This window comes from Botrytis deweyae (assembly GCF_014898535.1).
Source record: "Botrytis deweyae strain B1 chromosome Unknown BDEW_019, whole genome shotgun sequence".
NCBI classification, from domain to species: domain Eukaryota; kingdom Fungi; phylum Ascomycota; class Leotiomycetes; order Helotiales; family Sclerotiniaceae; genus Botrytis; species Botrytis deweyae.
Genome location: NW_024066226.1, coordinates 360,492 through 373,868, shown reverse-complemented (window position 1 = coordinate 373,868; position 13,377 = coordinate 360,492). Strand labels below are relative to the sequence as shown.

The 13,377-nt window shown below is 36.5% G+C and overlaps 2 protein-coding genes across 2 annotated transcripts; both read left to right on the top strand.

Annotated features, from left to right (window-relative positions):
* Positions 1-7,842: 7,842 nt before the first annotated feature.
* On the top strand, positions 7,843-10,219 carry EAE98_007831 (uncharacterized protein; the record flags this gene model as incomplete). The annotated part of the gene is made up of 4 exons (XM_038955454.1): positions 7,843-7,885; positions 7,951-8,281; positions 8,415-9,144; positions 9,194-10,219. 4 exons carry the CDS (start codon positions 7,843-7,845, stop codon positions 10,217-10,219), a joined length of 2,130 nt encoding a protein of 709 aa, XP_038808183.1.
* Positions 10,220-11,538: 1,319 nt separating this feature from the next.
* EAE98_007830 (uncharacterized protein) lies at positions 11,539-12,895 on the top strand (the record flags this gene model as incomplete). The annotated part of the gene is made up of 3 exons (XM_038955453.1): positions 11,539-11,911; positions 12,032-12,467; positions 12,532-12,895. The coding sequence occupies 3 exons, from the start codon at positions 11,539-11,541 to the stop codon at positions 12,893-12,895; spliced, it is 1,173 nt and encodes a 390-aa protein (XP_038808182.1).
* Positions 12,896-13,377: the final 482 nt, after the last annotated feature.

Here is a 13,377-nt window from a genome sequence, read left to right as displayed (position 1 = left end):
AATTTTTATTTACTATGAAGTTTTGATATTATAGTCTTTTTGAAAGAAATGATGTTGATATTAAAATATTATAATTATAAACCAATCAAAAGAAATTCTTTAAATAAATCTTTCATTTTTAAAATTCTATTTTTAAAATCTTTTAATCTTATTTTTATGATATATAATGAAATTCTATAATGAAATTATTATAATAATATAAACAATGTCAAAATAAAGGGTTTTTATAATTCAAAAATATTATTAAATTAATTTTAAAAAAGAAAATCTAATAAAAATATTTTAATATTAATAAATCCTGAAAGTTCAAATATTGAAATTTCTTTATTAAATCAAAAATCAATTAATATAACTTTCTTCTTTAATATTAAAATGAAACTATATATATTCAAAGATTATAAAAACGAAAAATTTCAATAATTATTAACAAAAGCTTATATTATTATTAATATTATATCAAATTAAATTCTTGATATTTATTTTTAAATCTTTATTTCAATATAATATTGGTAAATTATAGATTTCAATAGATTCATATAAGATTTTAAAATCTGTTATTATTATATAATTGAAAAGTAAAGTCAAATATTATAAATTCATTATTATATTAATAATTAATTTTTATAAATATTCTTTTGAAAAATTATTAGAATTTAATATCAATATAATTTCAGAATTTCAATAAAAAAGTTTAATTTTTTTAATTATTTCATATTATAATATAAAGAATTTCATAATTTCTTTAAATAAAACTTATATTTTCGATTCTATTAAAAAATATATTAATAAATAAGTAATTTCTTATATTAAAATTCCATATCTTATTTATTAGTTTTATTATTATAATCTTTCACAATTTCAGATTTTTCATTTTCAAATATTATACCAATTTATTCAAATTATCTTAATTTTAAATTTCAAATGATTTCATTGCTTTTTTGATTTTTAATTCAATTTAATATTATATTTATATAAATAATAAGAGCGTGCACATAGTAGGGCCGTGCACATAGTAGGGATATCGGTTATGATTATATTTCTATACTCAGGAATCCAATTTGTATATACTCATATGATCTGGATATAGTATAAGATTTTTTATTAGTTTAATTATATAAAGAATTAAAAAAACAAGGGTTTAAAAAAATAAAGAATAAACTTTATCTTTAATTATTTAATATTAATACTACTACTTACTAAAGAGCTTATTATTATTATTATTATTATTATTTTATTATTATTATTATTATTATTATTAGTATTATGATTATTATTATTATTATTCTATTATTCTTATTATTATTTATTATTATTATTATTATTATTATTATTATTATTATTATTATATTATTATTATTATTATTAGTATAGTCTATTCTAATTCTTTCTAATTCTATTTCTAATTCTATTTCTAATTCTATTTCTAATTCTATTTCTAATTCTATTTCTAATCTCAATATAATAATATTGTAACGAATATTACGTAACATACATAATAACTCATCATAGTCTAATTTAAGACTAGCTTGAACTAAACGTATATAAGAGATAAAGAGATTTCTTAAAAATCTCTTTCCTCTTTAGCTTTCTTATTCGAGTTATTTGACCTCTATAATGTGCTCTAGTATGTAATCGTAATAAATATTTAATATTTATAGAGATTGATTTAGAAACTCTTAATTCTTATAATATTCAAATTTAAATTAATAAATCAGATTCTTTTTATTATTATTTTCTTTTTAGAATTTTAAACTATTGTTTTTATATAAAAATAATATAATAATATATCTTTTTATATATATGTATATATATATATAGTTCTATATTCATATAGTATACTAAAAGCGAATCATAGGATTACCTGATCAAGTCATCTGACCAAGTCACATGATCATATTATATAATTATTGCTTAAGGCCATTAGTCTAGAATAGTCGGAAAACCGATTCTTTATTAGCTCTTTCAACTCATATATAGTTAGGTTGATGTAACTATAGTGAAATCGAATAAGGAATAAGAAAGAAGAGCTTTATTTAATGAAATAACCGAAAAAGGAAGAGATCTATAATAATGAAAAGCTAGATTGATAGGAAAAAAGTATAAAATAAGGCCTTTCCCTTTCGAATATAGAATAAAAAATAAGGAATATTATATACTATTTCATGAAAATTATATATTTCATAAGTTATTTAGTTGTTAATACAAGCCAGCTTCCTATAATAGACTAATACTAGTCTAATCCCTCTTATATACTATATATATTATATACTTATATACTAGCTTATAACCTATAATATAAATAATTTAAAGAATCTAAAGAATTTAAAAAATTTAAAAAATTTAAAGAATTTAAAGAATCTAAAAAATTTAAAGAATTTAAAGAATCTAAAGAATCTAAAGAATTTAAAGAATTTAAAGAATCTAAAAAATTTAAAGAATTTAAAGAATCTAAAAAATTTAAAGAATTTAAAGAATTTAAAAAATCTAAAGAATTTAAAAAATTTAAAAAATTTAAAGAATTTAAAAAATCTAAAGAATTTAAAGAATCTAAAAAATTTAAAGAATTTAAAGAATCTAAAGAATTTAAAGAATTTAAAGAATTTAAAGAATTTAAAGAATTTAAAAAATTTAAAGAATCTAAAGAATCTAAAAAATCTAAAGAATTTAAAAAATTTAAAGAATCTAAAAAATTTAAAAAATCTAAAAAATCTAAAAATCTAAAGAATCTAAAAAATCTAAAGAATCTAAATAATCTAAATAATCTAAATAATCTAAATAAAAATATAGTGAAAATTATAAAAAAAATTCTATTATTTCTATTATTCTTACTATTTCTCTTATTTTTATTATTTTTATTTAATTATTAAAATAAGAATAATAAGAATAGTAAGAATAGTAAGAATAATAAGAATAATAAGAATAATAAGAATAATAAGAATAATAAGAATAATAAGAATAATAAGAATAATAAGAATAATAAGAATAATAAGAATAATAAGAATAATAAGAATAATAAGAATAATAAGAATAATAAGAATAATAAGAATAATAAGAATAATAAGAATAATAAGAATAATAAGAATAATAAGAATAATAAGAATAATAAGAATAATAGAAAATATTAGGCGCTCCGAAACACTGACGAGCTAGCTCGCCCCGAAATCTATATCGAGTTGCGAAATTGATACAAATGCCTAGACTAATACTAATACCGAAGTCGACAACCTTCCCTCGTAATATTCATAGTCATTTTCATCTCTAATGTATATTATATCATTCCCTATTCTGAATATATTTTCCTTTCATTTCTATTCCCACCCCAAAATGCAATTTATATAGGTATCGAGCGTCTTCGGGTCTGACAGATCAAGAAGACACTTGACAATAAGAATGCCCAAAATGTATTTTCACTCCAACATCCTTTTGAATAACATGATAAACAATAAAAATTTCCTCTTCCTGGATTGTACGTTCCAGCGATCCGATTGTGGATATGTATCAGAATGACAATATCAATATTGATTTCCACGAAGAGAGAGGCGATTCATCTCATCGGGTTGTGTGTGATTGAAATGCGTTGGGGAACTTGTCTAGAATGATCACAACTTATGCAGGGATTTTGGAGTTGAGAGGTGAGATACATGTGTGAGAGTGAGAGGATATGATATAACTTATAGGTATTTTGAAGGGTTGGGAGAGAAGGAGAAATAATTATGTAGGTACTAATGATATTCCCAGATAGGTACCTAGGTTGAAGACTGGTGTTTCCATGTCATTGGAGTGATGGTGAAGAATCACATTTTCTCATCTCATCTCTTTGGATCATGTTATTCGGACAACTGGATAGAACGCATGTATGTATCTGACTATTGTGTTCAGAGTATATCTGTATTGTGGTTACAGTATCCAGTCTCGTTTTGAAGGGCTGAGATCCTTATAGACTCCCACTGGGGTATATTTCTGTGTCTATGGGGATTTATTTGATTCAGATGATGCATTGAGACGGTAAAGCTTTATCAATAGCATCTTCAATTGACATTTTCGAATTTTCGACAAACTTGGCCATGTGCATGTTAGATTTGATATAACAACGAAGTAGAAGAAGGACCCGCGTATCAAAAGCATACTTATACTTTGTACACCCCGAGATATTCTGATGTCTCAACAATACTCATCAAGTCATGAAATATTGAAGCACACGACACTTTGTACAGGTACCTACATAATGAATCATGGGAATAAAAAATATGCCTAAAACTTCCACATCTGAAAGGTGGTGTAAGTTCTGAGCAATCATCGCCTTGCTTTTTCCAAACCGAATCCTCAACCAAGTACAACCGGAAGAATATCCTTTTCGTTGCCGAAAATGGATGACTGTGTTGTATACAGGAGATTGATCGACTGTATTCCCCAAACTCCACACCGAGTTTCGGAGTCCCCGGAATTGAACATTCGGTCCTGCTTAGAAGTTTGTGGGGATTGCGCACAACTTTTTTCTTTTCGGAGGCTTCAAATAATAAACGCATTTGACCTCCTTGAAGTTCTTCTCACTCAGCTTCCCGATGACTGGAAGGTTGCAGGTGCTCCAGCTTTAAGTAGTGCCAACTCAACAACTTCCTTTCGATACCGGCTGCCGGACTGAAGTGATACCTGGTGACGATGGTGATTGTGAAGTATGTTGTGCACATCTCCACAAATTCTAGCCAAGGCGATTATCCTTGACGCCTCCTACACGAATGATATGAAAACTAAACACAAGGCTGAATGAAAGCGAGAGAAGCATTTGTATGGTGACACATGACCGTGTCGTAACGCGTGTGTTGCATTGCAAGTACCGGAAGAGGACTCGGAGGCCTACCCGCAAGATCGATGAATGTAACATGCACTCACTGCCACATACGAGGCTGCCAATACTTCCGCCTCTCCTTCTCCTCTTCACCACCCCATCTGAAATTCCAATTTCTGGCGGGAATTTCGGTTTGAATCACGCTTGGCTTTGACTGCCAATATTTGAGATGCGACCTTGACCACGTCTCCCTCCACTCCAAAATCCGGATTTTTGAGTTCGCCGAGATAAAATCAATATTAGCAGCACCGAAGTTTCCTTCACAAGACTATCGACAGCATCAAAATGTTTGTTGTACACTAATAAGCACACGGTCATTTACCAACAATTTCCGTCTTGGCCGGCCGACCATATCTAGATTTGAAGACATTGCCAAGTCCGGACCGGGCTCCCGCGTGTGAGATGATTCTTTTGCTACGCAGCGATACGGATCTGATCTGCTTGCGACTGCGATACCAAGATGAAGATCGAAATTTGCGTGTTTGGCGAAGGGCGATGCGATGTTTGGATATGGGGCTGGGCAGAGAATCCCAAGACCGGAGGGGTGAGATTCTCGAGGCAGTTGAGTACCGAAGAATGGCCTGGTAACCCTTATTGTTTGTAATTTGTTTATTTATAACTTTGCGCAAAGATCATTTGGCTGCTGCTGTGCTAATAATACTGGTCATCCATACATAGCTGGCATATAGCACCGTCCATACTCAAGAGTCGAGAGTCAAGGGTAGATGTTAGATTTAGATTTCTTATTAGAATATCGTGAATATGTCAAGGCTGCTGGCCCTCCCCCCCACACTGCAGTCTCAAAGTGGTTTTGTCTGAGACTGTTGATTGCGGACAAGTATGTAGGTATCTGGGCACTGAAACATGGGTAATGGAATTGTCTCTAGTTTGGATTAATTTCCAAATTCAAATGCAAATCAAGAGTTCCGAAAATCCTTATCTCTCAACAAAACAAAACACATTGCAGGTGTATCGTACAGACTACAGAGTAATCTTCTTGGATTGTGGATTGTGGATGTGACGCTTATTGCAACATGGCTGAGTATCTTGGGATGGATCTTGGGATTGGGATAGGTAGGTCGGTCGGTCGGTAGGTAGGTATCTGGATCCTGAAGAATGTTTGTGACAATTTACCTAACCCTGCATTGATTCTTTGAACCTATGAAATGGGTCGCAAAGGGCACGCCGTGTGCATTATTGGCCATGTTCAAGCAATGCCCAATTCCATACAAAGAAATACTCTTGGGGGTGGGATACTAATTTTCAGCCGGTGAATGCTTTTTCATGCGGTGTACAGATAAAACTCCATACGATGCTTTTCCCCGGAGATGGGGGTGAAGATGTAAGATGGATCAGGAGGACGGATGGTGGTGATGATGATGATGATGATGAATGGTCGTAAAGGATGGAAGGAATAGAATTGATTAATGAATCTCTTTGTTGAGTTTGCAATAAGCCGCTGTAACCTTATTAATCTTTCAACTGTTTGGAACCCAAAGTTTCTAGATTCATTCATTCATTGATTGATTGATACATCGTGAAGTGTCAAGGTGATAGATATCACGGCGGTTGTGTACACGTGAGTACCGAGTAGTTATATTTATATTGAACGGAATGAGGTTGAAGACATAGGAGGGAGGCTCTTTAATAAATCACATTATATCAAATTGCATTCTTCCCAGTATCGGTACCTACGCATCCCACATCTCTCTCTCACATCTCACATCACTCATCTCTCGCATCATCAATCTCTTCCTCAACTAAGATATACCAACACAACATCCTGATCTTCAAGTCAGCAGACTGTCACACAAACCTACCCATCTACCAGTATAACGTTACCACCATCATAGAGAAGTGAAGCTCGCAGATATATAAATCTAGAGCCTTCTTGCCACTCACTCACTCACACACTCTCTCTCACTCTCTCACTCACTCACTCCCCCACTTCAACAATTCACAACATCAATCGAAACGATTCCAAGAAATCGAGCTACCCTTGCAACATACCACCTCAACCTCTCCCCTTCCCATGGGCCATTACCCATTATTGCATTTAGCCTCATCTTTTTTTTGATATATCCCTGGCTTGTTTCTTTGCCCTGCATTTCCAAGACTTTCCAAGCCGAGTCTAGTGCGTGTAGTGTTTTACTGATAGGCTTTCCCGAAAGTCTTATCGAGAAGGATTTACATCTGCGAAACTGGAGATATTCTGGATTCGGCTTTCGGAGCACCAGATGGGAACTTGATATTGAGGTCATAATCCATCGTCAACCCCAAGAATTGAAAGGAGAATTGTTCAATTTTGTTTACATTACGAAGAAGTCAACGGCTACGTCTCATCCTCAATCATTTCTGTCACCTTTTTTCTTATAGCTTTGGATTGATTGATTACCATCACCACTTGTTTTTTCTCTTCTTTTCTACGGAGCTCTAACACTACTACTACTACTTCTACTACGACTACTACTACCACCACCACCACTTTTCATTTCCAAAGATATCATACAACGTCGATTCCATTTGGATTTCGAATTGACTCGAACATCCATACTTTTAGTACTTACATACACACACACACTCGTACACCCTTCCCAGTTCTCCTACTTTCTGTGCTTGACCACGACTCAAGCAAATTACTCGTGACTCAACCGGCGATTCTGGGTCGACGACTCGACCAGGACTTTCTCAACGTGCCGTTTCCCTGCTCTCCATTCTCACAGGTGGACCACAAATCCCATTTACTATCACGAGTACCCCAAGTGTTTATCAAAAAAGAGTTTGGTCATAAATACTTGTCAATCATAGTGGGAGAAAAAGACGGGAAAAAAAAGGTTAGTTCTAGCTTAAACCTTCCAAGAAACCCTTGATAGTACCGACATAATTCCTTTTTAGACCTCAAACTACTGAAAGCTAAAAAAAAAGTTTTGATTGGATTAATTTAGGTCCTTTGCCCGCTTGCCTTCCTCAAAATTGGAACGCTTGAGAATTATTAAATGCCTTCGGCCATTCATGCAGCGCCCCAGGACTTTTTGTCGTGTATGCTACCCACCATTTTCCATAATTTCTCATGGATTCTGTATCCACTAACGCTCCACTTGCAGCGGAATATCGACGTCAGTCCCAACTTTCTCAGATCGCGAAAGCGGCGGTTTTTAACAATTGTACCGCAATGAATCCACCCCCAAAACCTTCTCCTCAACCCCTCACTACATTTTCTGGCAATATCATCCTCGAACGCGATTTTGCCGTTTGCAACCCACAACTCGATAACCACATCACACTTCCACCATCTGCTATACCTGCAGTTTTAAATCGAAGTTTTCACGAGAGATTCGGCATGACTAGCGATGGAGTCACCGAGGGAGTTGGTCATCCTCCCTCTGACACACCTCTCCCAAGCGGGCCTTCAACTGCTCAGAGCAGTCCAAGAATGTCAGTCTATCTCCATCCTCATCAGTTCCCCTTCAGTCAATGAATAGTGTTATATGGAATGTTCATGAGATTACCTGGGCGCAAAGACCTCGACAAATTTTTTACTCGGAACTTAATGCTGACAATGGTACAGTCTCCCACTAAGACAGAATTCTGGCACTACAACCCCCCGAGTTCGAGCTCCTGCTACCACTCTCAACATTCCTGGCATGACCAGATCTCGCGTTTCTCCTGATGGTAAAATTGCACAACGAGATGTCGCTTCAAAATTGGTGGTTATTATGGTAGGACTGCCCGCTCGTGGAAAATCATATATTACGAAGAAAATCCAAAGATATTTGTCATGGCAGCAACATGAGACTAGGATTTTCAATGTTGGAAATCGACGTCGCGTCGCAGCTGGAAAACCGCGGCCGTCGAACGGCACACCACTGAAGAACCAGGAATCGGCCCATCGGCCATCTGTTCCAAGTCAACCAAGTCGCACTAGTTCCAATTCCGGCGTTATAGATGCTCCTACACAGGCTGCTCACATGATTTTGAACGGTGTGGATCCCACTCAAGAAATCAAAGGCTCTGAGACGAAGAAAACTTCCACTGGATCGTCAAACCCAGAAACTATGGATCAATCGGCCAATTTCTTCGATCCAATGAATTCCAAAGCGGCTTTGATTAGAGAGCAGGTAGCAATGGCCACATTAGATGAGCTTTTGGATTTCCTCTTATTGGGAAATGGCGCTGTTGGTATCTTGGACGCTACAAACAGCACTATTGAGCGTCGCAAACTTCTCTTTGATCACGTCAAGTTCAGAGAGCCAAAGCTCGGCATTCTCTTCATAGAGAGTGTTTGCGAGGATGAGAGTGTACGTATGCCATATTCTTTTGAAGACTCCCTTACTAAACATATTCTAGTTGCTCGAGGCAAACATGCGATTGAAGCTCCGAGGCCCTGATTACAAAGACAAGGATCCAGAATCGTCTCTGAGGGACTTCAAACTACGAGTCGCTGCGTATGAAAGCGCATACGTTCCTCTGGGAAAATACGAAGAAGATAATCATATGCAGTATATCAAAATGATAGATGTCGGACGAAAGGTTATCCATTATCAACTGAAGGGCTTTTTGACAGGAGGCATAGCTTCATATTTGTCGACATTCAATCTTTCCCCAAGACAGATTTGGATCACACGACATGGAAAATCCAACGACAATAAAGTAGGCAAGCTTGGTGGTGATTCTGATCTCACGGAGGAAGGACAACAATATGCTCGAGTTCTTCATAACTTCATTACGAACAGTCGAAGACAATGGCTTTTTGAGCAGCAGCAATCAGCTATTGAGAGTGCAAAATATCCTCCAGGAGGCGAAGCTGTCAGAACACCACCCTATCCAGACATCATGGGAGAACTGGATGAAAAGAACTTCTGTGTGTGGACTTCGATGCTCAAGAGAAGTATCCAAACGGCAGAGAATTTTGAGATGGACGAGGATTATGATGTCAAGAATTGGGAAATGCTGAACGAATTGAATGCGGGTGCTTTTGAAGGATTGACCTACAAGGAAATCGAACAACGCTTTCCAGACGAGTACGAGAAGCGAGCAAAAGACAAATTACACTACATATATCCTGGAGTTGGAGGTGAAGGTTATTTGCAAGTCATCAGTCGACTCAGGGATATGGTTCGAGAACTCGAACGTATCACAGATCATGTTCTTATCATCGGACACCGATCTGTTGCCCGAGTTCTGATGGCTTACTTCATGGATCTCACCAGAGACGATATTGCGGACTTGGATGTACCTTTGGGAATGCTCTACGCCATTGAACCAAAACCTTACGGCATTGAGTTCCATGCATACAGATACAATGAACAACAACAATGGTTTGATGAGTTACCAAACTACAAACCAAGAAAAGAGACAGAGAAAGGCAATTAATATTTGATTGTCTATATGTATTGCGGGGAGGACAGCTAGAATACGAGGAGGGATGTAACATACGAGGGGTTTCCGGAGTTTTTATCATTTGGGATGAGTTTGCGTTGCACTGCATAGCGAGGTCTTGTTACAGATTGGGAGTTTGGGTTTTGATTTTCGGGGAATTGATGATTTGTAACAACAGTTGGGAGATTGGAACTGGTATCGGATTCAGAAATGCGGAAGTAAACGTGGTTGAGGTGTGCACAAGTACAGGAACATATTTCTGGAGTCGGCAGAGGCCCCTTTCTACTCTTTATGATGGATGAATTGCTTCAGCGTTTACTACACTTCTGCGGATATCCAAAAGATTGGCTTTGGTCTTGCGTTTTGAGAGCGAACCTACAATAGATGGAAGGTCAGATGACTTTTGTACAGCAAGACTGAAATAGAGAAATAGAGATGTCTGCAAAGCGAGTAAAATAGAAAATAAAAATAAAAATGAAAATATCATTTCAGCCATCAAATATCCTAATTAGAAAGCCTCTAGTAGTTCGAATTGACTGTGATTAATACTACCTGAATGAGTATCTAGTAGATATTGATACATACCGAGAAGAGTAGTATGATCTTACTGGCAGTATCATTGGCAGTAGATTAACAATGATGCAAAAAAGTCGACCTCACCTGCCTGGCAACAATCCTAGAAACTCTTAAGTGTACTAGTCAGTTTATCCGGCCGGACTGGTGGACCCCTTCCCCCGCGCGTCATTTCTTCAACCCTTGCACAGGGTCGCAACCACACCTTCAATGCATACTGCAACTTAAAATTAGACATTGAGATATCGACTACTCACACACACTCTTTTTGTTTTGTTTGGCTTCGCTGTTCTGTGCTGTGCTGTGCTGGATATAACCGAGTTGGCAAATGTTGTTTAAGCGCCTACAAACAGGTTGACTACGTTCAATATTTACGGTAGGTTTCTTGTGCTTTGCGATAGCTCCCCAGAGAGTACTGTCTTTGCCTTACATTGAATGCTCTTTACAGCGTAATTCCATCTTGTCTTTTCGCTCTGGCCGCATCCAGAATCAACAAACAAACATTATTCTCTTTCATCTTTGTTTCATCTCATTCTGTTGTTTTTGTTTTTGTTTGTTCCGTCTCGTCTCGCATCCAAACTCATTGACTGACTGGATTGGGCATTTGGCAGATAAAGATTGCTAGCTCTTTCACACATGATTTCCTTCGAATTCGACCGAGATCTTTTGCAACTCGTCGTTGCCAATTCGAATCGCCTGGAATCCTAATTCGGAAGGAGTTTTTGAGGACGCATACTTATATGTCCAGAGCACATACCGCTCAATATCGTATTGCTAAATCGAAGAAGAAGAATAGAAGATTATCTGAAATTCGAAGTCCTCCAACACAAACGCGACAGGAGATTTTAAGACAGGGAATATTGTTGCTTGAAGAAATTCGAATTCTGATAGAGTTGGGAAACTTGGGACGCTCAACGGGTTTGAGTAATCTTATAATGCCTCCAGCTACAAGGAAGAGAAAATTTAGCGAAGAGAAAGAGGGAGAGGGTAAGGATAAGGGAGGACCTAGTGGTGCGCAGAAATATTACGCAGTCAGGAAGGGGAAGAAAACGGGTGTGTTTACTGATTGGGAGGATTGCAAGGAGCAGATTACGGGTTTTGGGGGAGCTATGTGTAAGTTTATTTCCTCGTTTTGTTCTTAGTAAAGGAACTTGGAATCGGCACAGAAATTTTCTTGTATATTTTTGAATTGTGCCAAAAAAAAAAGAATACTAACGCAAGATGTTGCCACAGATAAATCCTTTTCGACTCAATCAGACGCAGAAGCATTTGTAGCCGGCAAAAATCCAGCGAAACCTTCTAAAGGAGATAAATTTTATGCTGTGGCCGTGGGACATGAAACGGGGGTTTATGAGGAGTGGGCAGATGCGAAAAAACAAATTGACGGGGTCAAAGGGCCAAAATATAAGAAATTTGCTACGAGAGAGGAGGCAGAGGAGTTCGTGAGAGAAGGTGGAAAGACTAATAAGAAGGTTAAGACGGGGGCGGAAAAGGAGGAGAGCGGGAAGAAAGTGGTGAAGGGGAAAGACAAGGTTACGGTGGAGGAGAAAGCGCAAGAATTTATCAAAGGAGACACTGTCAAGGTCTGGACGGATGGTAGTAGTAGGGGTAATGGAAAAGTTGGGGCCGTGGCTGGATATGGAGTTTTCTTTGGAGACGGTGATGAAAGGTATGTCCTTTCCTTCGAGCTCTCTGTTCAAAGTCCTTCACAAATATATTAACTTATCTTGTAGAAACATCTCGGCTCCCCTAGAAGGCACCCTTCAAACTAACCAACGCGCCGAACTTACGGCCGCTCTCCGCGCCCTCGAGATTGTACCATTAGATAAGAGCATCGAGATTATCACAGACAGCAATTACACAATAAACTGTGCGACGGTATGGTATAAGAATTGGGAGAAAAATGGATGGAAAACTAGTACTGGAAAAGCAGTCATGAATGAAGACTTGGTGAAGCAGATTAGGGCGCTTATTGACAAGAGGACGAAAGCCAAGGTTCAGACTAATATGACGTGGGTTAAGGGGCATGATGAGAATCCGGGGAATGTGGCAGCGGATAGGTTGGCTGTTAAGGGGGCAATGGAGAAGAACAGGTGAGGAGCTCATTTTTGAGCCTCTTACTTAGCACTCCGCCAATTTTTGGAATCCCTAGGAACTGCATCTCCTCATGTCACGGATATGAAGTGTCGAGTCAAAAGAGGATTGCGTTCACCGTGGGCTTGAATATGGACATCAAGCTGCAAAGGGGAGGAATTTAAAGAATTGAAATGACACCATTGTTTAGTGTACTGGTTTCCCTGGGACTTTGGGTAAGCAGCTACTTTAGTATTTGTCCAATAAAGACTTTTGTGATACCTGATTATTCATGTCAATGTGAATGGTTCCCACCCATTGTTTGCACTTTTATGGTATACCATTGATATCCAAACTGTTCACATCTATGTAACCTTCACGCGACGTCGTGTAATCTTTCATCAGGAAGGACAAGAAGAGGGGGAAATTTGGGGGTTCGTCTAATAGGAACATGGAAGACGCCTTCAATGACAATGTCCATTCAGATCTTTGATTACATAGTTATC